Here is a 25,026-nt window from a genome sequence, read left to right as displayed (position 1 = left end):
TTTCTAACACTGCTTATCGTTGTCAGGATCCTGGTGTGCTGGAGTCGATCTCAGTTAACTTCAGGCAAAATGCGGACTACAACCTAACCTGTTCAACAACCAATTGTAGGGCATGCACAGCGACAGAAAACCATTTGCACTTAATATCACAACGCCACGTCCTTTTTTTTTTTTCCATTGTGCCTTGCGATTAGCTGACAACCAGTTTCGGGTCTACCCCACCTCCTGTCTAGAGTCTGTAGCACCTCCTTAACACTCGTGAGGATAAGCAGTGCGGGCATTTAATGAATGAAGACACCCTTTCTCTACTGTAGTACTGCGACTGCACATAATTGGAAAGATTTGACTTTCGCAATTCGCACCTTGGTGGGCACAGTTAGTCGGTGTAGTACCAGGTGGAGTTCTTGTTCCAGGTCTTTCCTGTCCGTGGCTGTCAACACACCAACAATGTCCAGTAGAGCCATGACACTGAATGCACAATACACTTTGATTAAACATAACACACAGTAAATCATGAATGTTACCAATATTGAAATAATTTACCTGTAACGGTGTGTAATGTCCATTTGAGTCACACTGAGGTACAAAGGCACCAACTATTGGATAACCCTCTGGACTAGTGGCCTGTGAGCTGTCTCTGTGATGTTCACAGTGGGTTTTTGCATGATCTGGTTCATCTGATTGAGAAAGAGTCAGAGAACTTGTTTATTTTATTTCTAATCCCTTTTTGAATGTACAACTGAAAGTCCTGTAAAAGAAAGAAAGAAATAACTTCATTTTTCTGCATGCTTACTTGCTGAATAGAAATTCTGAACCTTTTCCCATCAAAACCATACACATACATACAGTAGCAATGTTTATGACAATATCTGAACCTCTTTTTTCCTCGGGCATTTCAAAGTACATAATCACCTGACCTCAAGGGAGAGCCACGGTACATGTTTGACTCATCATTGAGGAAAAAAGAAAGAAAACCTTGTAAAATAACAAATAAGTACACCCGCTTCTTTAAGTTGTTTTGTAACGCCAGAGTACAGTTTAATGACATAGAGAAATAACTTTGTGGAATTGCTTGTTTCTTCATCTAGTTTTCCTTAATTTACCTGGTTTGCTACAGTCTGTGGGTTGTTCACCAGGCCTTGTTCTGGTTCTGGGTCTTTCTTGTCCCTGGCTGTCTACACACCAACAATGCCCAGTCGAGTCATGACACTGTGACACACGGGTATTATCCAGTTTGTGCAGAATAAATGTTTGGGTTTATAGAAATGAATTGTTAATAATAATAATGATATCTCTGTAGCTAATCGTTCCGATATCTTCTCCTGACCTGCAGAGGTGTGTATTGTCCATTAGCATCACACTGAGGTACAAACGCTCCCACGAGTGGATAGCCATCTGAATTTGTAGTCTGTCCGCTTTCTCTAAGGTATTCACAGTGGGTTTTAGGACGTTCATCTAAGGACATACGTCTCATTTTAGAAAGTGGAACGCATAAGCATAGTCACAACAAATCTTTCTAAAAAAATAAAATCCATTACAATGACAGCTAATGAAATGTTTGTCCTTTTTTCCTTACCTGGTCTCTCACAGTCAATGGGTGTTGTACCAGGCGGAGTTCTGGTTCCAGGTCTTTCCTGTCCCTGGCTGTCCACACACCAACAATGTCCAGTAGAGCCATGACACTGAAACATCAATATTTTTAAACCTATCACATGGTGAACACCGTATAGTTACAGCTTTGAAAATACTTACTTGTTGAGGTGTATACTTTCCATTTGTATCACATTGAGGTACAAAGACTCCAACCAAAGGATAACCCTCTGGACTGGAGGTCTGTACACTGTCTCTGTGGTGCTCACATTGAGATTTAGGTTCTACTGGTTGCCCTGCTTGGAATAAAGGGAAACAAGGCATTTAATGTTCCTTTTTGTGGGTATAACAAGATGATTCTCAAGGTTTATTGTATGTGTTCCTCACCATGTCTATCACAGTCTGTTGGTGTCATACCAGGAGGAGTCCTGCTTCCATCTATCTCTTGCCCCCGATGATCCACACACCAACAATGTCCAGTAGAACCATGGCACTGCAAATGAGTTATAAACCTTTTGAGCTGCACTCGTCATTTATTGGCCAATGAACATCAATGAGCTCAGGCTGGCCCTCAGGTCCCACCTGCAGTGGTCTGTATCGTCCATCAGAGTCACACTGAGGGATAAAGAACCCAACAGGAAGTCGACTATCTTGGCCAGGCCCATTCTGTAGACTGTCCCTGTGCTGCTCACACAGGCTCTTAGTACCATCCGTCTGTCCTGTAGAGACGTAAGCGTCTTAATTAGATGTTGTTTGCAGTAACTCTATTTTTTTTTTTTTTTTTTTTTTTTTTTTTTTAAACCTGTCCTGTTCAGCTGTTTGACACAGAGAATGGAAGTCTAAGTGCCCGGATTCTGAACAGTTTTAATGTTTCACATTGAGAGTCTGACATACTTTACATTGCAGTAACTCTAAATACACAGTATTAAGAAAATTACTATTTGTATGACATTTGAATTTAAATTTAAACACAACTTTTTTCCAAATATGTTGGCGTGTTTTTCAAATACCTGTTCCTCTAGAATAGCAATATTGAGAGAGTATCTGGCTCACCATTTATTTTCTATTTCATTTCATAGTTGCTAATCATTCAAAAGCTGAAGCTAAGAGAAGGCTTGCTTTACTGGCGTTGACTTACCATATTGATTTTTTTCCCCTCGAAATAATAATATATAATAATTTTGACTTAGTCCATTTGTAAGACAGCCAGGACAGTCCAGTTATGATCGACTCAATGTCCAGAGAGTAAAGGAACTAGAAGTCATCAAGGTGTCCACATGTTCCATTCTCATTAAACATCTCAGTTTGTGGTACCTACAAAAACGTGTCTGGCTGTAATTTTCTAGGATTTCATTACCTCAACCGATATGAATGCTTCCGCTACACAACATTTTTTAGTTACAGTTCAGGCAATCGGCATGTCGTACTCAATGTGCATACATGTCAGTTATTACTGTTGCAAACTGATCAACAGAAGTAGAGGTATGGAAACAACCTTCGACAAATGACATTTTTACCTACAGCAAGTACTTCTATCACAATTATATATGTTTGCTTTACTATTAACCTTGCCATCTTCTGAGTACTTCTATTTTTTTGGGCAAAGTTGATGAGTGTTAAACACATCCAAGTTCAAGGGGGGGGGGCTTTAAATCTGGGTGTTCTGGCTTCTTGCATGTGTGGAGTAAAGTTTACATCATCTCTTTGTGCTTGCTGCTTTTCTCCAGCTTCATCCCACATTCCAAGAACATGCCTTTTAGCGTAAACTAAAAGTCTGATAAATAATCAACACGTGCCCTATAATTGGCTAGCGACCAGTCCAGGGTGTATGTTATCTCTCGCATGCAAGCTCTGGATCCAATGACAATCCCGATCACCCTAAAATCTAGGATTTATGAGTGTTTAAAGTTGTACAGTTTTGAGCATTGTGACACTCATACATTAACAGAGTGATGCCTGAAGGGGCTCGGAAATTTCAGTACTCACATTAAATGCAAGTTATAATCTGTGCTTCATTTTTATTTTTCGGCAATGATACAAGCAAATTGGGCAACCACATATTAGTTCATACATAAGGCAGTTAAGGTAAACAAGGAAAAGTACTTTTGAAAGTGGTTTTGAGGACTGTACCTCAAAATTATGGCACTATTTTCTGGCAGAATATAAATGTCAGGGAAGCTCAAGTTTGAACTCCGAGACAAGTGTTACCTCGATAGCTAGATTAGAGAAATAAATACGACCACAACCATGGATTTAGTAGGTTTTAGTACAAGAGCTCTTGGGTACAGACAAGGAGTAACGCACAAAGTGCCTCTCCGCATGTGGACAAAAGAGAGAAACAGGGCATCCCTCTATTTATGGGTTGACACCATAGAAACAAAATCGAAACTTAGTAAAAACATTTCAAGTTACAGAAAAACATCTCTCATGGGGGAAAACCATCTTAAGCTGTAACCTTGAATCACCAGCTGTGGCCAGGAAGAAGTTTGATAAGCCACAGTTGCTATATTGTATTCATTCAGGGCATATTGGAAAACAACACGAACATGACAGTCCATATTTGGGCATATTGACTCCGTCTACAATCGTCAAGGCTATGAGAAGGCCCACTTAAAAAGATTACAACAGATTATTTTTACAATGATACTCTATGCTATAATGTTCTCATGCAAGGATAACAAAAGCATTCAACATATAATATATAATGGTTGTGTTTTAAGCATGAATAAATTCTCTCACAATAAGTAGTTATTTAAATGGTCATTATTTACATGTAAATGCACAGAAAAACAAACCCATGGCAAGATCACTGACCTTGTTGGGAGCAGAGGAAACCATCTCCATCAAAGCCATTCTGGCACTGACAATGGAATGAGCCTAAACTGTTGGTGCATCTTGCATTGATGTGGCATGGAGAGGAGCTGCACTCATCCATGTCTGAAGACATACAGTTATACAAAGAGAAACATTGTGGCGCGTGCTAATATATCTAAACAGATGCCATGTTGCTACAGGAAAGAGATGCTGTAGTTGAGCTGGATTGTATTTGTAATTTTTCCAACTAATAAAAGAAATGTATGCTGTAGTAGAGCTGGATTGTCTTTGTAATTTCCAACCAATAAAAAAAAAAATGTGGAAAGAAAGAAGCGTATCAGGGGAAGTTCATCAAAAGTTCACACGGTTGGCTGAAAAAAGGTTGTGCGCTCATACACAAATGGATGCACGTCCCATTTAAATCAGAGATGAACAATATGTCATATTGCAAAGGCTGTTTAAGTTATGAACTGGTTGGAAGAACGCTACATACTGCTAAAAATCATTCTAATAACATAACTGACTTAATCACAATAAAAAGTTAATCATATCAGGTTGCAACTAATTTTGATGTTTGTGAAATGTCCAAAAAGGCTAATAATGGACTACAATGAAAAACTAAAAACTATCAGTGTCGTGTGTGCTGGCATTCAACATACGTATCTAACATGTTAAGAAGTTAACACAGTAACAACTCACCAACACAGGTACGGCCATCAAAACCAAATTCATAGCCGCTCTGGCACTGGCAGCGATGGCTACCAGGTAAGTTGATGCATTGCGAATGAGCACCACATGTCAGCAAGCTCTCCGCACACTCATCGACATCTAACCAGAGAGAGAAAGGCAAGGCAAGGCAAATTTATTTATATAGCACAATTCAACACAAGGCAATTCAAAGTGCTTTACATCACATGAAGATCATAAAAATCACATTTAAATCAATACAATGTAAAAACCAAGACAAAAGATCGCATTTAATCACAAATAGAATTAAAATAAATAAATAAAAATAAAACAAAAATATAACAAAAACTACTACTAATAATAATAATTGAAATCAGCAATGGAGATAAGCACAAGAGGAATAGAAAGCAGGTAGATTGAAATATATAGCCAGTTATGGATATGCAGTGCTAAACAAAAGCGTTTTTAGCCCTGATTTAAAAGAGCTAACAGTTTGAGCATACTTCAGATGTTCAGGTAACTTGTTCCAGAGGTGAGGAGCATAACTAAATGCTGCCACACCCTGCTTGGTTCTTGTTCTTGGAATATGCAGAAGACCCGTTCCAGACGACCTTAGGGGTCTAGATGTCTCATGGGAATCTAACAAGTCAAGCATGTATTTTGGTCCAAGGCCATTAAGTGTTTTGTAGACGAGCAGTCGTATTTTATAGTCTATCCTTTGACTCACTGGAAGCCAGTGTAGCGATTTCAAAACCGGTGTAATGTGGTCCAGCTTCCTTGTATTTGTGAGGACTCTGGCTGCAGCATTCTGTACTAGCTGCAGCTTCCTGACTGATTTTTTTATCAAGACCTGTAAATATACCGTTGCAATAGTCCAATCTGCTGAAAATGAATGCATGCATAAGTTTTTCCATGTCTTGTTGAGTCAGAAGCACCTTAATTCTGGTTATATTTTTTAGGTGGTAATAAGCGGATTTAGTGACGGACTTTAGATGGCTATCAAATTTTAGGTCTGAGTCAATAATTACGCCAAGGTTTTTTGACTTGATATGTAGCTGTAAGTGACATTGTGCTAAGTTGCCTGCTTATCTTTGACCTTTCCTTTTTTGGCCCAAAAATGATCACCTCTGTCTTCTCCACATTTAACTGGAGAAAATTCTGGCACATCCATTCATTGATTTGATGAATGCATTTACTCAGGGAGACTAAGGGACTATAATCATGTGGGGACACAGAAATGTACAGTTGTGTGTCATCTGCATAGGCGTGATAGGAGATGTCATACTGTTCAATTATCTGAGCTAACGGAAGCATATAGATGCTAAATAAGAGTGGTCCAAGAATTGCCCCTTGAGGGACTCCACACGTGAATTTGGTTCGTTCTGACTGATAGTTTCCGATTGACACAAAGAAATCCCTATCATGTAAATAGGATGTGAACCACTGAAGAATAGTGTCAGTAAGCCCTACCCACTGTTCCAATCTGCTGAGTAGTATGTTGTGATCAACCGTGTCGAATGCGGCGCTGAGATCCAATAGTAACAGAACAGATGATTTGCCTGCATCGGTATTCCGACGAATATCATTTAGGACTTTGATAAGCACGGTCTCGGTACTGTGTTGTGGCCGAAATCCAGACTGAAATGGATTTCAGAAAGAACATATGAACTGCAGAACATGTTGCCCGTTCATATGTGAGTGCAAACACCTGGAGCCAAGGCTGCATTCTTAGTACTGTACAAGGCATTGTGATTATGTGGTCAGAGAGAAACACGAAGGCCCAGCCATGGGAACTGAGGCAGAGCCCGGGGCTTTCCTACTGCTGTCAGCAGGGGACACAGACATAATGCTGGGCTAATGACAGGCCACGAACAAGCTTAAAGCAATGGAAGTCCCTGATAATTAAATCATTAAGCACATGAAGGGGGGACAGACAAGGAGGGGGAGAGGCAATGATGATTCCTTCCATACACAATGCATAGGCAGATGTTAAAAGCACGTCCCAGCGCCTTGTCTCCAAGTGTGCGTGTACATGTGTTTGGTGTGGAGAAGTAAAAATACCTGAAGTAGGTTTTTAAAGTTGAGCATTTAATTTCTTACTTTTGCCATTTGCTGGTCCTTCTAAAAAAATTGCATATTGTGATAAAGTTCTTTATTTTCTGTAATGTACTGATAAACACTAGACTCTCATATATTTTAGATTCATTAGCCACAACTGAAGTAGTTCAAGCCTTTTATTGTTTTAATATTGATGATTTTGGCAAAAAAGTCAAGAAAAAACAAAAATCCCTATCTCAAAAAATTAGCATATCATGAAAAGGCACTCTAAAGAAGCTACTAACCTAATCATCTGAATCAACAAATTAACTCAAAACCCCTGCGAAAGATTCCTGAGGCTTTTAAAAACTCCCAGCCTGGTTCATTACTCAAAACTGCAATCTGGACTGCTGTCCAGAAGGCCATCATTGACACCCTCAAGCAAGAGGCTAAGACACAGAAAGACATTTCTGAGCAAATAGGCTGTTCCCAGAGTGCTGTATCAAGGCACCTCAGTAGGAAGTCTGTGGGAAGGAAAAAGTGTGGCAGGAAACGCTGCACAACCAGAAGAGGTGACCGCACCCTGAGAAAGATTGTGGAGAAGGGCTGATTCCAGACCATGGGGCACCTGCAGAAACAGTGGCCTGAGTCTGGAGCAGAAACATCCAAAGCCACCGTGCACAGGCGTGTGCTGGAAATGGGTGCCGCATTCCCCAGGTCAAGCCACTTCTAAACCTGAAACAGCGGCAGAAGCGCCTGACCTGGGCTACAGAGAAGCAGCACTTGACTTTTGCTCAGTGGTCCAAAGTACTTTTTTGAAAGCAAATTTTGCATGTCATTTGGAAATCAAGGTGTCAGAGTTTGGAGGAAGACTGGGGAGAAGTCCAGTGTCAACTACCCACAATCAATGATGGTCTGGGGTGCCATGTCAGCTGCTGGTGTTGGTCTACTGTGTTTTATCAAGGGCAGGGTCAATGCACTTAGCTATCAGGAGATTTTGGAGCTCTTCATGCTTCCATCTGCAGAAACGCTTTATGGAGATGAAGATTTCATTTTTCAGCACGACCTGGTACCTGCTCACAGTGCCAAAACCACTAGTAAATGGTTTACTGACCATGGCATTACTGTCCTCAATTGGCCTGCAAACTCTTCTGACCTGAACCCCATAGAGAATCTGTGGGATATTGTGAAGAGGCAGTTGAGAGACACCAGACCCAACACTGTGGATGAGCTTAAGGCCCCCATCGAAGCATCCTGGGCCTCCATAACACCTCAGCAGTGCCACAGGCTGATTGCCTCCATGCCACGCCGCATTATAGCAGTCATTTCTGCAAAAAGGATCCCGACCAAGTATTGAGTGCATAGCTGATATAATTAATTGCAGGTTGACTTTTTTGTATTAAAAAACACTTTTTTGTATTGGTCGGATGAAATATGCTAATTTTTTTAGATAGGGATTTTTGGTTTTTCTTGACTTTTTTGCCAAAATCATCAATATTAAAACAATAAAAGGCTTGAACTACTTCAGCTGTGTGTAATGAATCTAGAATATATGAAAAAATAATAAACTTCATCACAATATGCTAAGTTTTTGAGAAGGACTAGTATATTCGAAAACAAAACAGCTGGCTATACATTACACACATTATAAGAATTGTTTGAAGTAGTCACCTATTAGAATCAAATGCAGTGAATGCATTGTGTCTTGTACCAATCTAAATGCCAAAGGCTTTAAGTGTTGAAAAAAAAAATCTCCATTTAATGTGAAAATGACATACAACTTTGGTGTATTTTTAGTTGTTAATATTAGCTAATCGCGTGCTTGTCATTTCCAGAGGTAGGTAGAGTACCCAAAAATTTTACTCAAGTAAGAGTAGCGTTACTTCCAAATAATATTACTCAAATAAGAGTAAAAGTAGTCATCCAAAAAATGTACTCAAGTACAAGTAAAAAAGTATCCAGTGACAAGAATACTCAAGTCATGAGTAACATTGAGTAACTGTGTATTTTTGTTTGATTTTTTTTTTCCAATGGTATTTTTTTTCTCTCTCACACTTATCTATATGAACTGTTGTGATAATGATGCTGTACAATAACCCATTGCATAACCACATTAAGCCAAAAAAAAAAAAAAAAGATCATTAAATAGAGAAAAAAAAAACAGTAATCAAGCACTATTGTCTAAAGAGCATGAGTGCCCTGCCCTCTAGTGGAGAAAATAGTTCCTAGTTTGAGTAGTGAATACTGTATAGTTCCTTCATAATTACTATTATGAAATTAAAAGGATCATATCTTCGGTTTTCCGAGGGCAATCGGTGGCAAATAAAAACTGTGAGAGAGTTTTAAATCTGCGATTTCGATTCATTTTGAGGGCAGCGCTCTTTGTCAAATATTTCATTTGTTACGGTGCTTTAAAGACGTGTGATTGAACAGGCTTGTGTGATCATAAAACGGCAAGCTTGCGTCTGATTGGTGTAATGGAGTCATGTGATTATTGTTGCGACGTCTCATTGGTGAAATTAGTAGCGCTACACTTGGCAATAGCATCGCTAGCAAAAATAAATAAATAAATCTAATATGCAGAATAAAGAGGAAAAATGTGAGGACTCTTGTCCAGCCCAAAGTAGCGGAGTAAGAGTTTTTTCTTCACAAATCTACTCAAGTAAAAGTAAAAAGTATGGCTTAGTAAAACTACTCTTAGAAGTACATTTTTCTCAAAAAGCACCCCAGTAACATGTAATACATTACTACCCACCTCTTGTCATTTCACAACTTTAGCAAAGCCATGAAAACACATTGTTTTGCTGGCGTAACGTACGGCAGGGTACAAGCATTATTCAAAGTGATAAAAGAGCAAATTACATTTGTGAACAGAATTGTTATCTTCATTGTGTGAAGTTAAGACATGCAGTATATCATATATTTCACAGTAAATATTGTTTAATTTTTCCCTTAAGTACATTATAGTCGTTTTTAATTTTACTGAAGATGTTGTAATGCTTGCAATACTTTTACCAGTCACTTATTTTTATTTATTTATTTATTTATTTTACCCAAGTATCTGTATCCAAGCAACTACACAGTTTGAGTACTACCTCTCTACTCATACGATAGTCCAACAGAACAATAAAAATATAGGCCTCAGGTCACTTATTGAACATGTTAACAGAAAACTAAGCATCCTACCGTAACAGTTTTGTCCATCCCCTCTGTAACCAGTTCCACATCGGCACTGGAAAGCTTTGTCCTCCAGTGGAATGCACTGAGCAGTTGTGTCGCAGTCATGGGTTCCATCATAGCAAGGGTTAACCAGCTCTGGTCCTGTCAAACCCGCTGAAGCAATGCAAGAGAAACAAATCGTTAAATACATTTGAAAGTTGAATAGACAAACACTGTAGGTTAGTATTAAATCAGAATGTGTAAAAGTTACATTCATATTTCTAACTTATGTATCAAAAGAGTAAACATGGTTTCATATTGACTCAAGTATACATTTGGGTGCACCTTAGACAACTGGTAGCAATTTTGTAGAGCCATACAGGACATATTGTAAATGGAGATATTCACAATATGCATCAATTATTAGTATCATCAGTTTCTCCACAGAAGATATGTAACAGGCAGTGGGACATGAAGGTGTGGCAAACGGTGTGCGAGCCCTAACTCTTCTCCCTGGTTCTCCAAATTGAGACAAATGAACACCTGGACACATTGATTTGTGGATGGGAAATGTGGTCAGCTACAAATGCGGCATGGGCAGAGGATTCCAAAGGGTTGACCGTCCATCTCTGTGGACGGACGCTGCATGAATACGGGAGGACTGGCAGTAGTTGGTAAAGGCACATTGTTAGCAGGGGCGGATGGGTAAAAATGTTATAATTTTACCTATTTTTTTTTTGTTTTTACTAACTGTTTTTACTGCTTTTAAAAGCGATTTTAAAGTCAAGTCTCTGGCTGTCCACCAATAGTTCCAGAGGGGAAGCTTTGTTTGCTGTGTTTTTTTTTTTGTTTTTTGTTTTTTTACAGTGCTTTCTTTGATTGCAGTGTCCAACGTTTGTCTGCTGTGCAAGAGCAGTGCCGTCCTCCCTGTGTAGCCCGAATCCCATGCTGTCCAGCCTAAAGTGGCTCACATTTTAGCCTTTAATCATCTTGTTTTCTAAATAAATTCAGTTGTATGGACTGAAAGCCTCGTCAAGCCTCCTCTTGCTTTGTCTCAGGGCCGAGACTAACCCCCGGGTCGTTACAGATATATGCTACAGTATGTCGTTGTATTATTTGTCTCCATGTTTTGCTTCACCTTTTTAATACAAATCTTTGTTTTTTAATGGGTTATAACTAGGGGTGTCAAACGATTAAAATGTAAATCGAGTTAAGTACAGCTTCAGAATTAATTAATCGTAATTAATCGCAATTAATCGCAATTCATCCATCCATCCATTATCTTCCGCTTATTCCGGGGTCGGGTCGCGGGGGCAGCAGCTTCAGCAGGGAAGCCCAGACTTCCCTCTCCCCAGCCACTTCAGCCAGCTCCTCCGGCGGGATTCGAAGGCGTTCCCAGGCCAGCCGAGCGACATAGTCTCTCCAGCGTGTCCTGGGTCGACCCCGGGGCCTCCCGCTGATGGGACATGCCCGGAACACCTCTCCAGGGAGGCGTCCAGGAGGCATCCGAACCAGATGCCCGAGCCACCTCAACTGGCTCCTCTCAACGCGGAGGAGTAGCGGCTCGACACCAAGCCCTTCCCAGATGACCGAGCTTCTCACCCGATCTCTAAGGGAGAGCCAGGACACCCTGCGGAGGAAACTCATTTCGGCCGCTTGTATCCGTGATCTTGTTCTTTCGGTCACGACCCACAGCTCGTGACCATAGGTGAGGGTAGGAACGTAGATCGACCGGTAAATCGAGAGCTTCGCCTTTTGGCTCAGCTCCTTCTTCACCACAACGAACCGGTGCAGAGTCCGCATCACTGCAGACGCTGCTCCGATCCGCCTTTCAATCTCCCGCTCCCTCCTACCCTCACTCGTAAACAAGACCCCAAGATACTTGAACTCCTCCACTTGGGGCAGGATCTCATCCCCGACCCGGAGAGGGCATGCCACCTTTTCCGGCTGAGGACCATGGTCTCGGATTTGGAGGTGCTGATCTTCATCCCAACCGCTTCACACTCAGCTGCAAACCGCCCCAGTGAGAGTTGGAGGTCACGGCTTGATGAAGCCAACAGCACCACATCGTCTGCAAAAAGCAGAGATGCAATGCTGAGGCCACCAAACCGGACACCCTCAACGCTTCGGCTGCGCCTAGAAATTCTGTCCATAAAAATTATGAACAGAATCGGTGACAAAGGGCAGCCTTGGCGGAGTCCAATCCTCACTGGGAACGAATTCGACTTACTGCCGGCAATGCGGACCAGACTCTGACACCGGTCGTACAGGGACCGAACAGCCCTTACCAAGGGGCTCGGTACCCCGTACTCCCAGAGCACCCTCCACAGGACTCCCCTAGACACACGGTCGAACGCCTTCTCCAAATCCACAAAACACATGTAGACTGGTTGGGCGAACTCCCATGCACCCTCGAGGACCCTGCCGAGGGTGTAGAGCTGGTCCACTGTTCCACGGCTGGGACGAAAACCACACTGCTCCTCCTGAATCCGAGATTCGACTTCCCGACGGACTCTCCTCTCCAGCACCCCTGAATAGACTTTACCGGGGAGGCTGAGGAGTGTGATCCCTCTATAATTGGAACACACCCTCCGGTCCCCCTTTTTAAAAAGGGGGACCACCACCCCGGTCTGCCAATCCAGAGGCACTGTCCCCGATGTCCACGCGATGTTATAGAGGCGTGTCAGCCATGACAGCCCTACAACATCCAGAGCCTTTAGGAACTCCGGGCGGATCTCATCTACCCCCGGGGCCTTGCCACTGAGGAGCTTACCAACCGCCTCAGTGACTTCAACCCCAGAGATTGAAGAGCCCACCTCAGAGTCCCCAGACTCTGCTTCCTTAAAGGAAGGCGTGTCGGTGGAATTGAGGAGGGCTTCGAAGTATTCTCCCCACCGACTCACGACGTCCCGAGTCGAGGTCAGCAGTACACCATCTTCACTATACACAGTGTTAATGGTGCACTGCTTTCCTCTCCTCAGACGCCGGATGGTGGACCAGAATTTCCTCGAAGCCATCCGGAAGTCGTTTTCCATGGCCTCGCCGAACTCCTCCCATGTCCGAGTTTTTACCTCGGCGACCACAGAAGCCGCAGTCCGCTTGGCCAGCCGGTACCTGTCAGCTGCCTCCGGAGTCCCACAGGCCAAAAAGGCCCGATAGGCCTCCTTCCTTCCTTCCAGCTTGACGGCATCCCTTACCACCGGTGTCCACCAGCGGGTTCGGGGATTGCCGCCACGACAGGCACCAACCACCTTACGGCCACAGCTCCGATCGGCCGCCTCAACAATGGAGGTGCGGAACATGGTCCTAATCGCAATTCAAACCATCTATAAAATATGCCATATTCTATTCTATTTCTGTAAATTATTGTTGGAATGGAAAGATAAGACACAAGATGGATATATATACATTCAACATACGGTACATAAGTACTGTATTTGTTTATTATAACAATAAATCAACAAGATGGCATTAGAAGACTTGTAGTTCTTAAAAGATAAATGTTAGTACAAGTTATAGAAATTTTATATTAAAACCTCTCTTAATGTTTTCGTTTTAATAAAATTTGTAAAATTTTCTCTCAAAAAATACTCTAGTAGCCCGCCGTTGTTGATCTCAATAATTACTTACTCAGTGTTCATGGGTGCTGAAGCCTATAAAATCAGTCGCACCCAAGCGCCAGGGCGACAAAACTCCCAAAAACACAATTAACAAGATGACATTTCACTGTGCTGTCATTTTAATCTGTTTGAGCGGGGCATATGCATTAATTGCGTCAAAAACTTTTAATTTTGACAGCCCTAGTTATAACACTACAACAGCACTAGTATACCGTATTTTCGGACTATAAGTTTTTTAAGCAGTTTTTTTCATAGTTTGGAAGAAGGTGCGTCTTATACTCTGGAGTGACTTACGTGTGATTATTTACGGTCGGGTCGGGGCGACTTCTCTCTCACTAACTGTTTTAAAATAAATATATATTCATATATTCATACTAAAACGGTGTGTGGATGTTAAATAAAATAAATAATTTGGACAAAACAGAAAAGGCGCTGTGCCTGTCTGCGCACGTGAACAAAGTGGCTCTTTTTTCAATCTTCCCCTCCCAGCGCCCTGCGGCGCCCTCCGCGAGCATCCTGGTATTTCCTTTACGATATGGAGCAGCTATAGGAGTGAAAAACAAACTAAAGACAGGGGAATTGAAAAGCAAACAACTGCGGTGGGAGTGGGATATGGAAAGGATTCAAACTGATTGTTGAAGGTGCTATACGGAAACCTGTGTCGGCTTCGCTGAATATAAACAAATGTGGCGCATTGGTCTCATACGAGAAATATATTTAACAAACTTTTCCAACGTTATTTCGTTGTGTAAATCCATTTATAATGATCATATAAATATGTAGACTATTTAAACATGGAGAAAACTTGCGTTTTTTTTTTTTTTCTGCAAACTTGAGGAGATTAAAATAAATGTCAAATCCACTATCCGCCTGTCCGAACAGACACGCAAATATAAAAGATATAAATGTTTATTGAATATCCATCTTACAGTCTTGTTTAACTGGGAGAATTCGTTACAAAAGATAGGCTTTAATTTTTTATCATTATGCATATATGCGCCTCATCGTCGCAAACGTGATCACACAAAACGCAACCAAGTATCGCATCCCCGCATTTCTTCCTCCTGAGTCCTCACTAATAAAACATAAAATTTCTTTTTCTTTTTTTTTTTCGGGCTTGGCCTACAAATAAAACATAAAATTTCAGTTTTTTTCGGACTCGGGCAAGCAAATCAAGTTAATTGATTGGGATCGGGCCGCGTCGGGCTTTTACACCCGCGGGCCGGTCGGGTCAGGCTGGATTTCTTTAGACCCGATCTAACTTCTAGCGTCATGTAATGTTAGTGTACCGTACACCTATTCAGCCTGTTGTTCTCTATTGTATTTTAAATCGCCTTTCAAGATGACATGTCTGTTCTTGGTGCTGGATTCTGTCAAATAAAATTCCCCCCAAAAATGCAACTTATACTCCGGTGCGACATATATGTTTTTTCCTTTTCATTGTGCATTTTTTGGCTGGTGCGACGTATACTTAGGTGCGACGTATAGTCCGAAAAATACGGTAGATATCTGGTTGAAACATCGAAAATCTTTTTCTTTTTTAAATGCACGCAACAACAGTAAAAGTGCCAAACAATTAATGAAAACAACCTAAGTGCAAAATTCACATTGAGTTGACCTTTTGACTATCGAGTGTTAAGTGCTTAGGATGATTACCGCAACAAGGCTAAGTAAATACGTCAGACCAATTCCCACAGGATGGTTTCATTTTAAGAAGTGACTTCCTTCATGTTCTAAATATTCAACACATGGTTGAAGTTAGGCACACTGCGACTTGACACACACACAGTGTGATAAGTGAGCAGATGTGTGTGTGAAAGGTTCCCTACACCATGACCTCACATTGACCATGTTACAACACAAAATGTTTTCAACTTTTCAACCCCCCATTGGCACACTGTTTCAACATTACAAATGAAAAGTACAACTTCATTTTAATCTGTTTATCAATACAAATTCTGGCAGAGGCATTCACTGAGATGAAATCTTGGATAAAGAAAATTATTTTCTTGGTTTCCGTGTCCCATATGTCATTTTTTGCTAGTAAATAGATCAAATCAAAAATGCAAGCAAAGAATGGCTGGATGCTATGAGTGTTTTGATACAATGCCATTGTTTTTTTGTTTTGTTTTTGTTTTTAATCTTTTTCCCCAAAAAAAAAAAAAAAAGTTCAATATTTCAGAAACACTCGGGGGGAAAACACAATAGCTCATATTTTCCAAACAAGCTCAAAAACCAAAAAACAAAATATAATTTTCTGAAATACTATACCAGTGATTCTCGAACTTTTTACTCCAAGGATCACCCATAAAACTGCCACATTGTAACCAACTTTGAAATATTCTAGTGTATTAGACCCAATAATGAATAAAAATGTGGCAGAGATTTTATTCCACAAAATATATATATTCTATATTACGTTGGTGACTCATTCATCGTGGTGGCTATGTTCCCCACCTCCCAAAAAGTAAGGTAAGTAGTCACTTTATTTTTTTTTTACAATTACTCTGTATTTTTAAGGCTATTAAACCCCTTAACACACACTTTATAAACTTTTCTCAGACAAGCATTAACATTTCCTCACATTTATGTCTTCTTTAAATACTCTTAAACCTCAAAGAAAATTACATAAGGCAGCATTATATGCTGTTTAAAAAAAAAAAAAAAAAAAAAAGGTCACACAAAATTGCACCAAGAAAACTCTCCAAAAACAAAGAAACTGTAAAATATGAATTGCTCTATAGTGAGTAGACACTTTGACATAAGGCAGTTTTAACACAGCTTTTATAAAAAACTGCACTTAAATAACAGTTTCATTATTTCACACAAAATATATGGTACATAAAAATTGTGCAACTACCGTAGTTTTCAAAATAAAAAAAAGTTGTTGAAGTTGAAATATTTAGAATTTAAGATAAAATACAAATGGAATGTAAAGTGCTTGGCTAGTTTTTAGTTCACATTCCTTACTTTGAGAATCCCAACCTAGCACCATTAAATTTCCACTTTTAACCACATGCTACTCAGCACTCACAGTAGAGTGAGTCAGACATGGATGGTATACACTACACAGACAGAAAATCCCCTGCACAGTGCACACAGACACTGACGTTTAGTCCAGATTGCTTCCATCTCCTGAGGCCAGAGCTTGATGTTTGCTTGCTTGTAATCAAGGCAAATGTGGATATGAGAGGGAGATGTGAATACGGACAAGTGCAAAACACTTATGGGTCAGCTAGCTGGAAGCGGCTTTCATTAAGATATACGGTATTAATCAACTATCGAGACTGTCAAGTTAACAAAGTCAGCACATTTGTAATCCAATATTACAGTATTACAAAGACCCCACCAAAAACAAGCAATTGCGATGTGGCCCAGCCTCATATTTCTGGATTCTGACATCTTGTAAATTTATGTGCTTCTAATTGGGATTCAAGTATTATACTTAATCAGCAAGCTAACTTAAAAAGAGCTTTGATTACCTAAATCCATAAAAAAGAACTACTCGTGGAAAGCACGTGGGTGTGCTGCAGCTGGTCCTGCCTGGTCAAGGGAACCAGGGGTGTAAGTTTGCACACTGTTGGCCCATATCCAAGTTTCACTCTTTCCCAACTCCCATGTTCAATAAATTCCTCCAAACATTGTTCATTTCATCGGCACTGACAGCTATAGTTTATCAGTTAGGTGTGAATTTTGTATTCAACATGTTCATATTATGTCAAGATTGTCAATGGTAGATGAAGAATGAAAAACTTCCCATTTTAGTCTTCATAGAGAAGTAGAAGATGAACAATTTGGTAGTTATACAATTTAATGATTGGCTGGCCTTGGGGGAGGTCTGTGCTCAATTGAGTACCATACAAGTCAGTCCGGTGATTCTCATGACATCAGTGGTAAGTTATTCTGCCCGGCAACCCACCCCCTACTTTAAAATCTGTCATTGGATAGGATATTATTTCCCAGAGTGTGAGAGACCCTTCCTTGCACGTGCATGTGCATACACACTCACAAACGCACGGCACTTAGCCCATGTTTACAAAACCCCTGATCCCCAAAAGCTCTTCCAGCTGTGCTGTCGGTGTAAAAGCGTGTGTGTGTGCGTGTGTGTATGTGTGTGCAGCTGCGCGCGCGTGTACTTGAAGGTCTGTGTCTGTTGGTATCCTGTATAATCAATGTGACATCAAAATGAGACCTGGTGCTGGTGCTTTTTTTCTTGTCTTGGATATCTATCTGTTTTTATTATCGGATTAGATTGATTAATTAAAAGAAGACCACATCAGATGAAAAAGAACAAGAGATTTTGTCATAACAATTCTTCCATATTTGTGTGACATATTATTTTTCCTGTTGGAGTTGAATAGGAAGCTTAGCGATGCAGCACCTGCTGTGGTGCCGTTCTTCGAATCAACAAGCAAGACAGAGACAACTACAAAATACATTTGTGCTACACAATGACCACAATTTAACAGGGTTATAACCGCTAACTTTAACTAACCAACCAGTAGGAATCCAATGACAAGTGAAACTACAATCTTACCGAATTTTAAATCCTAAGCTTAATTAACCAAACAGTAGTCATCCAAAGATTCCTTCACACCCTCTAATGCTTGGTGGAATTAGAAAAAAAACAACTAAAAATAGTAATTCTGAGTTTCGATTACAAATTTGTCACTTGCGTGTCGACTAACCTCCTACTGGGCTGATCTTGTTGGTGATGAGTGAGTTTCGATTACAAATTTGTCACTTGTGTGTCGACTAACCTCCTACTGGGCTGATCTTGTTGGTGATGGCATATCTCAGGATCCGCTCCTCCTTCACATACATCACAAACACCCTCTCCATGGTAATCTGCAGGGTCTCCACAGGCAGAGCCCTGTTGCCATGTCGACAGTCACGGAAGGTGATGTTCTGTTTTAGCTGGAATGAGAAGGATTCGGATCCTTGGTCCGGTGAGACCACGGTATACTCTCTCACGGAGCTGGATGTGGCAACTGGAGACAAATGCAACAGGTGCTTATAGGCCAGAAGGCACACTTCTATGCCAGGTCATTTCTGTGGTTGCTGTGGTTACCTGATGGGTAGTAATGGTATGTTTCCTTAAAGGGATCCATGGTAACTTCAGAAGCAGGAGGTAGAAAAGGTACACCGCCACTGAGCACAGTGTCTACAGTGAAGTGATTGTGATCGTCGAGGCCTCGTCCTGTCTGAGTGATTGATAGCCGCTGGTTGCCCGGGTAAAAAACAAGCTCGGCACGACGAGTGAACTCAGCCCCTGGTAACAACAAATACGGTACATTAATTTGTAAAATATACATATATTTATGGCTTTCAGCGTAGAACCTCACTTGTAATTAAACGGGAGTTAATGTGACAGTATTACACTGTTTTGCTATCTTGTGCGTTGGCCAAATGATATGATAAATTGTGGCGTCAGGGAAAAAAATTATATACCTGTTGTTTTGAATCCTGCTTGGCTGTTAGGCAGCTCCAGCGCAAACAGCCACCCGAACAGCTCTCCGATCGGCGCAGCTGGCATCAGGGCCCAGCCCACCGGCTCGGGGATCTAACAAATCCCACAAAAAGGCAGCAGAGAACCCAGCAAATGAAATGTGTATCGTGCAGTTAATCTGTCATAGTTTTTTAAGCTTCATTAAATTAATTTGTGAACGGCTGCTACCTCACTGACGGCTGTGTAAGCCCTCCCATCTCCCACCACAATGTAAGCATGCAGATCGATGTTGTTGAGCTCCACAGGAGTCAAACCCACGGTCACAGTTCCGCTGAGTTTGCCACTGACGCGCTGGGGGGCGGCTGAAGACAAAAACATAAACAGGCTCACTAAGATTCGTGTGTTTCACAGACTTGAAAAACCCAACAAGAGCACAGTAGGAGCTGAACACTAACCATCCGGCAGGCAGTGGTGGCCATTCCCATAAAAGCCGGGTCGACAATGACAGCAGAAACCCGTTGCATAGTCAGAGCAAAATGCATTCTGAGAGCACTGCTGCTGGAATCTGCATCAAAAACAAATCAATTACTCTGAAATTCGACGGACGGAAAATTCCATAATAATCCAATACTTATAACAGCAATGTACCTTGCACATGTTTCCTTATTTTCAGTGGTGTAATGAATCACTGAAAAACAGACAAAAGGCTTAAGATTTAAGTAATTGAATAATGAATGAATTAAATAAATACATGCTTGACTTTATGATAAATATACCGAATACTACTGACAGAAAGAAAAATGGGCCAGCATTTCTGAAAATCACACACAGTCACATCCAGAATATGTGCACATGTACGGACACATGATGTATGTGCACAACTTTGGAGAATGAATAGCTGTTGCAGTGCTGCATCCCAAACCATTACCCTCACTTTATAGCGATGACAAATGCTTACATTCTCCTTCAAAAAGACAAGGATACATTTTTTTTACGGACCTTAAAAGCTTTTTCAATGTGATAGAATACAAATATTTTGTTACTGTACTTTACCAGAATATTCAGGTAACCAGACTCAAATTTGTTATTTTTATTTATAGCAACTTTTTAATATGTTTCGTCTCTAAAATAAAACATTATACCATCGTGACATACATCCCGTAACAAGGTTCGTCATCACAATTAAAAGACAAAAAGAATTATAAGAAATTTTTCATTGACTTGGAACACAAAGTAGGAGAATAGTAGTGCCTGTCCAGAGTGACAGACTCTCATAACACCAAAACACCTATGTTAATGAAAATACATCTTAAATGCCACAAAGTTTCTCTGTTTATTTGACAGTATATGCCCATTCGCCATGTGTTGAGTAATTTTTTTCAGTGGCATCAAACTCATTTGCGCCTATTTTGTGGGAAAAATGTGTGTTTCCATAAAGTGGGGCAAATAAGTATTTAGTCAACCACAAATTGTCCAAGTTCTCCCACTTGAAAAGAGTAGAGAGGTCTGTAATTGTCAACATGGGTAAACCTCAACCATGAGAGACAGAATGTGGAAAAAAAAAACAAAATCACATTGTTTGATTTTTAAAGAATTTATTTCCAAATTAGAGTGGAAAATAAGTATTGGGTCACCTACAAATAAGCAAGATTTCTGGCTGTCAAAGAGGTCTAACTTCTTCTAACGAGGTCTAACCAGGTCTAACGAGGCTCCACTCGTTACCTGTATTAATGGTACTTGTTTTAACTCATTATCGGTATAAAAGACACGTGTCCACCACAGTCAGTCACACTCCAAACTCCACTATGGCCAAGTTCAAAGAGTTGTCGAAGGACACCAGAGACAAAATTGTAGACCTGCACCAGGCAGGGAAGACTGAATATGCAATAGGTAAAACACTTGGTGTAAAGAAATCAACTGTGGGAGCAATCATTAGAAAATGGAAGACATACAAGACCACTGATAATCTCCCTCATCCCGTTGCGTCAAAATGATAACAAGAACGGTGAGCAAAAATCCCAGAACCACACGGGGGGACCTAGTGAATGACCTACAGAGAGCTTGGACCACAGTAACAAAGGCTACTATCAGTAACACAATGCGCCACCAGGGACTCAAATCCTGCACTGCCAGACGTGTCCCCCTTATGAAGCCAGTACACGTCCAGGCCCGTCTGCGGTTCACTAGAGAGCATTTGGATGATCCAGAAAAGGACTGGGAGAATGTGTTATGGTCAGATGAAACCAAAATAGAACTTTTCGTTAGAAACACAGGTTCTCGTGTTTGGAGGAGAAAGAATACTGAATTGCATCCGAAGAACACCATACCCACTGTGAAGCATGGGGGTGGAAACATCATGCTTTGGGGCTGTTTTTCTGTTTTTCACTGCCATGGGGTGAGGAGGGAGTTGAAAGTTCGTGTTGCCCAATGACAGCCCCAAAACATCAATGCTCTAGAGGAGATCTGCATGGAGGAATGGGCTAAAATACCAGCAACAGTGTGTGAAAAGTGAAGAGTTACAGAAAACGTTTGGCCTCTGTTATTGCCAAAAAAGGGTACATAACAAAGTATTGAGATGAACTTTTGGTATTGACCGAATATTTATTTTCCATCATGATTTGCAAATAAATTCTTAAAAAATCAAACAATTTGATTTTCTGTTTTTTTTTCCACATTCTGTCTCTCATGGTTGAGGTTTACCCATGTTGACAATTACAGGCCTCTCTAATATTTTCAAGTGGGAGAACTTGCACAATTAGTGGTTGACTAAATACTTATTTGCCCCACTGTATGTGAATAGAAATACCGGTATAACTTATCATAATGTTTATTGAATTTCAAATTTTAGAAGAATGCATAGAATCCATGTTAATATATTTCAATAGATTAAAAAAAAAAAAAAAAAAACTTCCAAAACGTCTACATTTCATGGGAGGTCCAATTTTATTGAGAAAGGTATTTATGTATAGCAATGGACATTAAAATACACACAAAGTGCACACAACCACACACACACACACCTCAGAGCAGTACAACAGCCGTATTGTTGTGCAGCTGCTGAGGGGGAGATATCGTTTCCTTCGCTTCCTCTCAGCCATCCTCCTTTCATGCATTTACGACTATGTATGCCATAAATATACATTTCTGCGAAGGTGTCTTACCTCCTGTGTCAAAGTCAACATCTTCCTCCACACTGACCACATGACCTCCAGGGGACAGTGGCGGCTCATTTCTGTGAGGGGGATACAAATCTCCCACCTCCACAGGAACCTAAAGCAGGAAAAGCATGGGATTTGAAACATATATTTCAAACAACCCTTCATATGTGACGAGACATAAGTGACGTGGTAGATATTGATTGAACTTGTTTTATTTCAGCAATTTTCTGATTTTGGTAATTGCAGGTTTACCTGTGGTTGCTGCTCCCCTGACCACTGAGCACCCCCATCTGGGTTGGCCTCTTGAGGAGATGGCGGTGCATACTGCCTCTCCACTACCTCTGATCTGAGCTTTGGTTCAGAGGTCAAAGGTAAATCTTCACCATCGTGAGAGACTTGGGATGCTGCTATAGGAAGATTGGAGCTTCCTGGCTGTAGGGATTCATTAGCGAGCACTGGCTGGAATTCTCGATCTTCAACAGCCACAGGGAAAACACTTTCTTGTTCTTGATGGGCAAGGTCAAGGTTGCCTTTGTATGAGTACTCTTCAAAGTCATACTCGGGGGTTGTGGCACCCTGAGGCAAACAACCACAGAGGAATCAAGCCTTGTACAGGCATTATAAGTAACAGCAGCTTTAAGAGTTTTTATTTCCTTTTACATAAAGGTTGTTATCTTATTGGTGACCATTGCCAATCTATTTTGACTGGAGGGCTGGCAGAGATCATTCAGTGACTTTATGACAGTGACCCTTCGTTATCAGCCCTCACAGTCAAAACGGATTGGACGTCTGTCGCCGTTAGTGGCGACCAATGAGCTAACAATACTCGTGTCTGTAGTGTTTCACATTTAAAAGATATGTATCTTCACGATAGAGGGACTATAAAAAAAAAAAAAAAAAAGAATGAAAACTGTTACAGAGAGAAATTACCAGAGATTGGTCGTAATCTCTTGAGGAAGTTGCTGCAAGGAGACCACCAATGGATGCAGGGACAATGTTGTCAAATGAATAGCGGTTCCCAGTGTGAAATAGCCAAACGCCTGGATTTCCAGTGTTACCAACTCTTGAATTGGGGATAAAAAAAAAAGTCATTGTAGTAAAGCATTGAATACATTATTTGGTTTAACACGTATTGCTTAAAGTGCATGTGACACCAGAAAGCATGTTTATTTCATATTACATGCATATTTTATGCTCCTGAATGAAATGGAATGCTTGGATGTGTGTGGAAGCGATCGATATATTTATTCATCTTTTTGAATCCCGCGCCATTAAAATGTGTGACTTCCGGCTTGAGTCTCGGGTTGAGGAAGAAGGTGAATGTAACGTCAATAATTGACATAATCTCCACTAGTATACAGCCATATGCATGCATGTGTATATAATACACAATATGTATGCAAAAAAGACTGCGGATTGAGCTGATTTTGCAGATCAATTTGTTTATCTTTCGAATCATGCCAGCCCAATGTGGTGCAGGTTTTTGTTCCTACACCAGAGAGAGTGGTGTGAGCCTTTCTGGGTTTCCAAAAGATCCTGTTCATCGCAAAGAACCGGCAAAACAAGTTCAACAATCGAGGGACCATTGGACGGACGAGGAAGTGAGTAAGCTACGTGTTTTTTTTTTATGTCAAACACTGGGATCATGGCACACGTTTTAATAAGGAGGTGGCTTGCATTTTGTGGGTGACAATGCTCCTTGTCCATCGAGAAGGCAGGAGTGCCTGCCTCCGTCAGTCGACGACCGGCGGCTTGTCGCACAGCATTGTTGCCGGCCGAGGTAGACGGGAGCGCCCGTGCTCGGGCAGCCAGGGCCACAGCAGGGGAAGACCACCCGAAACTTGCTCGCCGCCGGGGGCTGGCTGATCGGTGAGGGCAATCACCTCCGCCGACGTGTGTGACATGAGTCAGGGTAGTTTTGTGTGATTTTTCATGTTTGAAAGGCGAGGAAGAGACTTGAAAAAGCCGCTCAGTTCGGGTTAGCATGTAGCTTAGCTCTTACCCTCCTCTTTTGTTTACTCTTTCCTCTATCTCCGAGTCCCCGCAGGGAAATGACAAGAGCCAGACTAACTCCGGTGGTATGAGATACCGTTCGGGAGGTTTAAGAAGTCGACAGTTTTTACCATTATGCAGTACTTTAGCCCTGTCGTACTGAATAAATGCATTTTTAATATTTCATATTCCATTTAGCACAAGACTGTTATTTGTCATGACCATACAATTTATTTAGCAATCGGCGGAAAAAATACTTAGACAAATAATATCTGAAAAAATATTGGAGTAGAGAGATAAAAACGATGACATTTTGCAGTCTGCTCTGGTCATCAGCCTCATGTTTGTTGTGTCTGTCGCCTCTTTCTCATTTTGAATCTTCCTCCCCCTCCAAATACGACTCAAACATCTATTGCTGTATGTCACATAATTCCTCTGGATCGACAATATCGTTCGAAATATCCACACTTGAACCAGAATCGCTAAAAAACGCTTCCTCCTCCATTGGGCTGAATGCTAA

General features: G+C 41.0%; 1 protein-coding gene across 2 annotated transcripts in view; it reads right to left on the bottom strand.

The window, feature by feature from the left end:
* Positions 1–25,026, bottom strand: part of LOC130911671 (nidogen-2) — a 63,671-nt gene that overhangs the window by 12,355 nt on the left and 26,290 nt on the right. Inside the window, exons 6-25 of one of the 2 annotated variants that reach the window (XM_057829276.1) lie at positions 23,445–23,577; positions 22,767–23,090; positions 22,518–22,626; positions 20,005–20,044; positions 19,812–19,921; positions 19,585–19,718; positions 19,359–19,470; positions 18,979–19,179; positions 18,668–18,898; positions 10,315–10,461; positions 5,104–5,232; positions 4,405–4,527; positions 2,173–2,309; positions 1,978–2,083; positions 1,753–1,889; positions 1,577–1,682; positions 1,328–1,455; positions 1,104–1,209; positions 544–677; positions 363–468 (exon numbers count right to left, since the gene is read on the bottom strand). In XM_057829276.1, the coding sequence (XP_057685259.1) occupies positions 363–468; positions 544–677; positions 1,104–1,209; positions 1,328–1,455; positions 1,577–1,682; positions 1,753–1,889; positions 1,978–2,083; positions 2,173–2,309; positions 4,405–4,527; positions 5,104–5,232; positions 10,315–10,461; positions 18,668–18,898; positions 18,979–19,179; positions 19,359–19,470; positions 19,585–19,718; positions 19,812–19,921; positions 20,005–20,044; positions 22,518–22,626; positions 22,767–23,090; positions 23,445–23,577 (2,753 nt within the window). The remainder of the gene's footprint in view (positions 1–362; positions 469–543; positions 678–1,103; positions 1,210–1,327; positions 1,456–1,576; positions 1,683–1,752; positions 1,890–1,977; positions 2,084–2,172; positions 2,310–4,404; positions 4,528–5,103; positions 5,233–10,314; positions 10,462–18,667; positions 18,899–18,978; positions 19,180–19,358; positions 19,471–19,584; positions 19,719–19,811; positions 19,922–20,004; positions 20,045–22,517; positions 22,627–22,766; positions 23,091–23,444; positions 23,578–25,026) is intronic. The other variant, XM_057829281.1, reaches the window with a different exon arrangement.

Source organism: Corythoichthys intestinalis, chromosome 2 (genome assembly GCF_030265065.1).
Source record: "Corythoichthys intestinalis isolate RoL2023-P3 chromosome 2, ASM3026506v1, whole genome shotgun sequence".
In the NCBI taxonomy this organism is placed as follows: Eukaryota; Metazoa; Chordata; class Actinopteri; order Syngnathiformes; family Syngnathidae; genus Corythoichthys; species Corythoichthys intestinalis.
The sequence above is the reverse complement of the archived record's forward strand: the minus strand, read 5'-3'. Positions and strand labels throughout refer to the sequence as shown.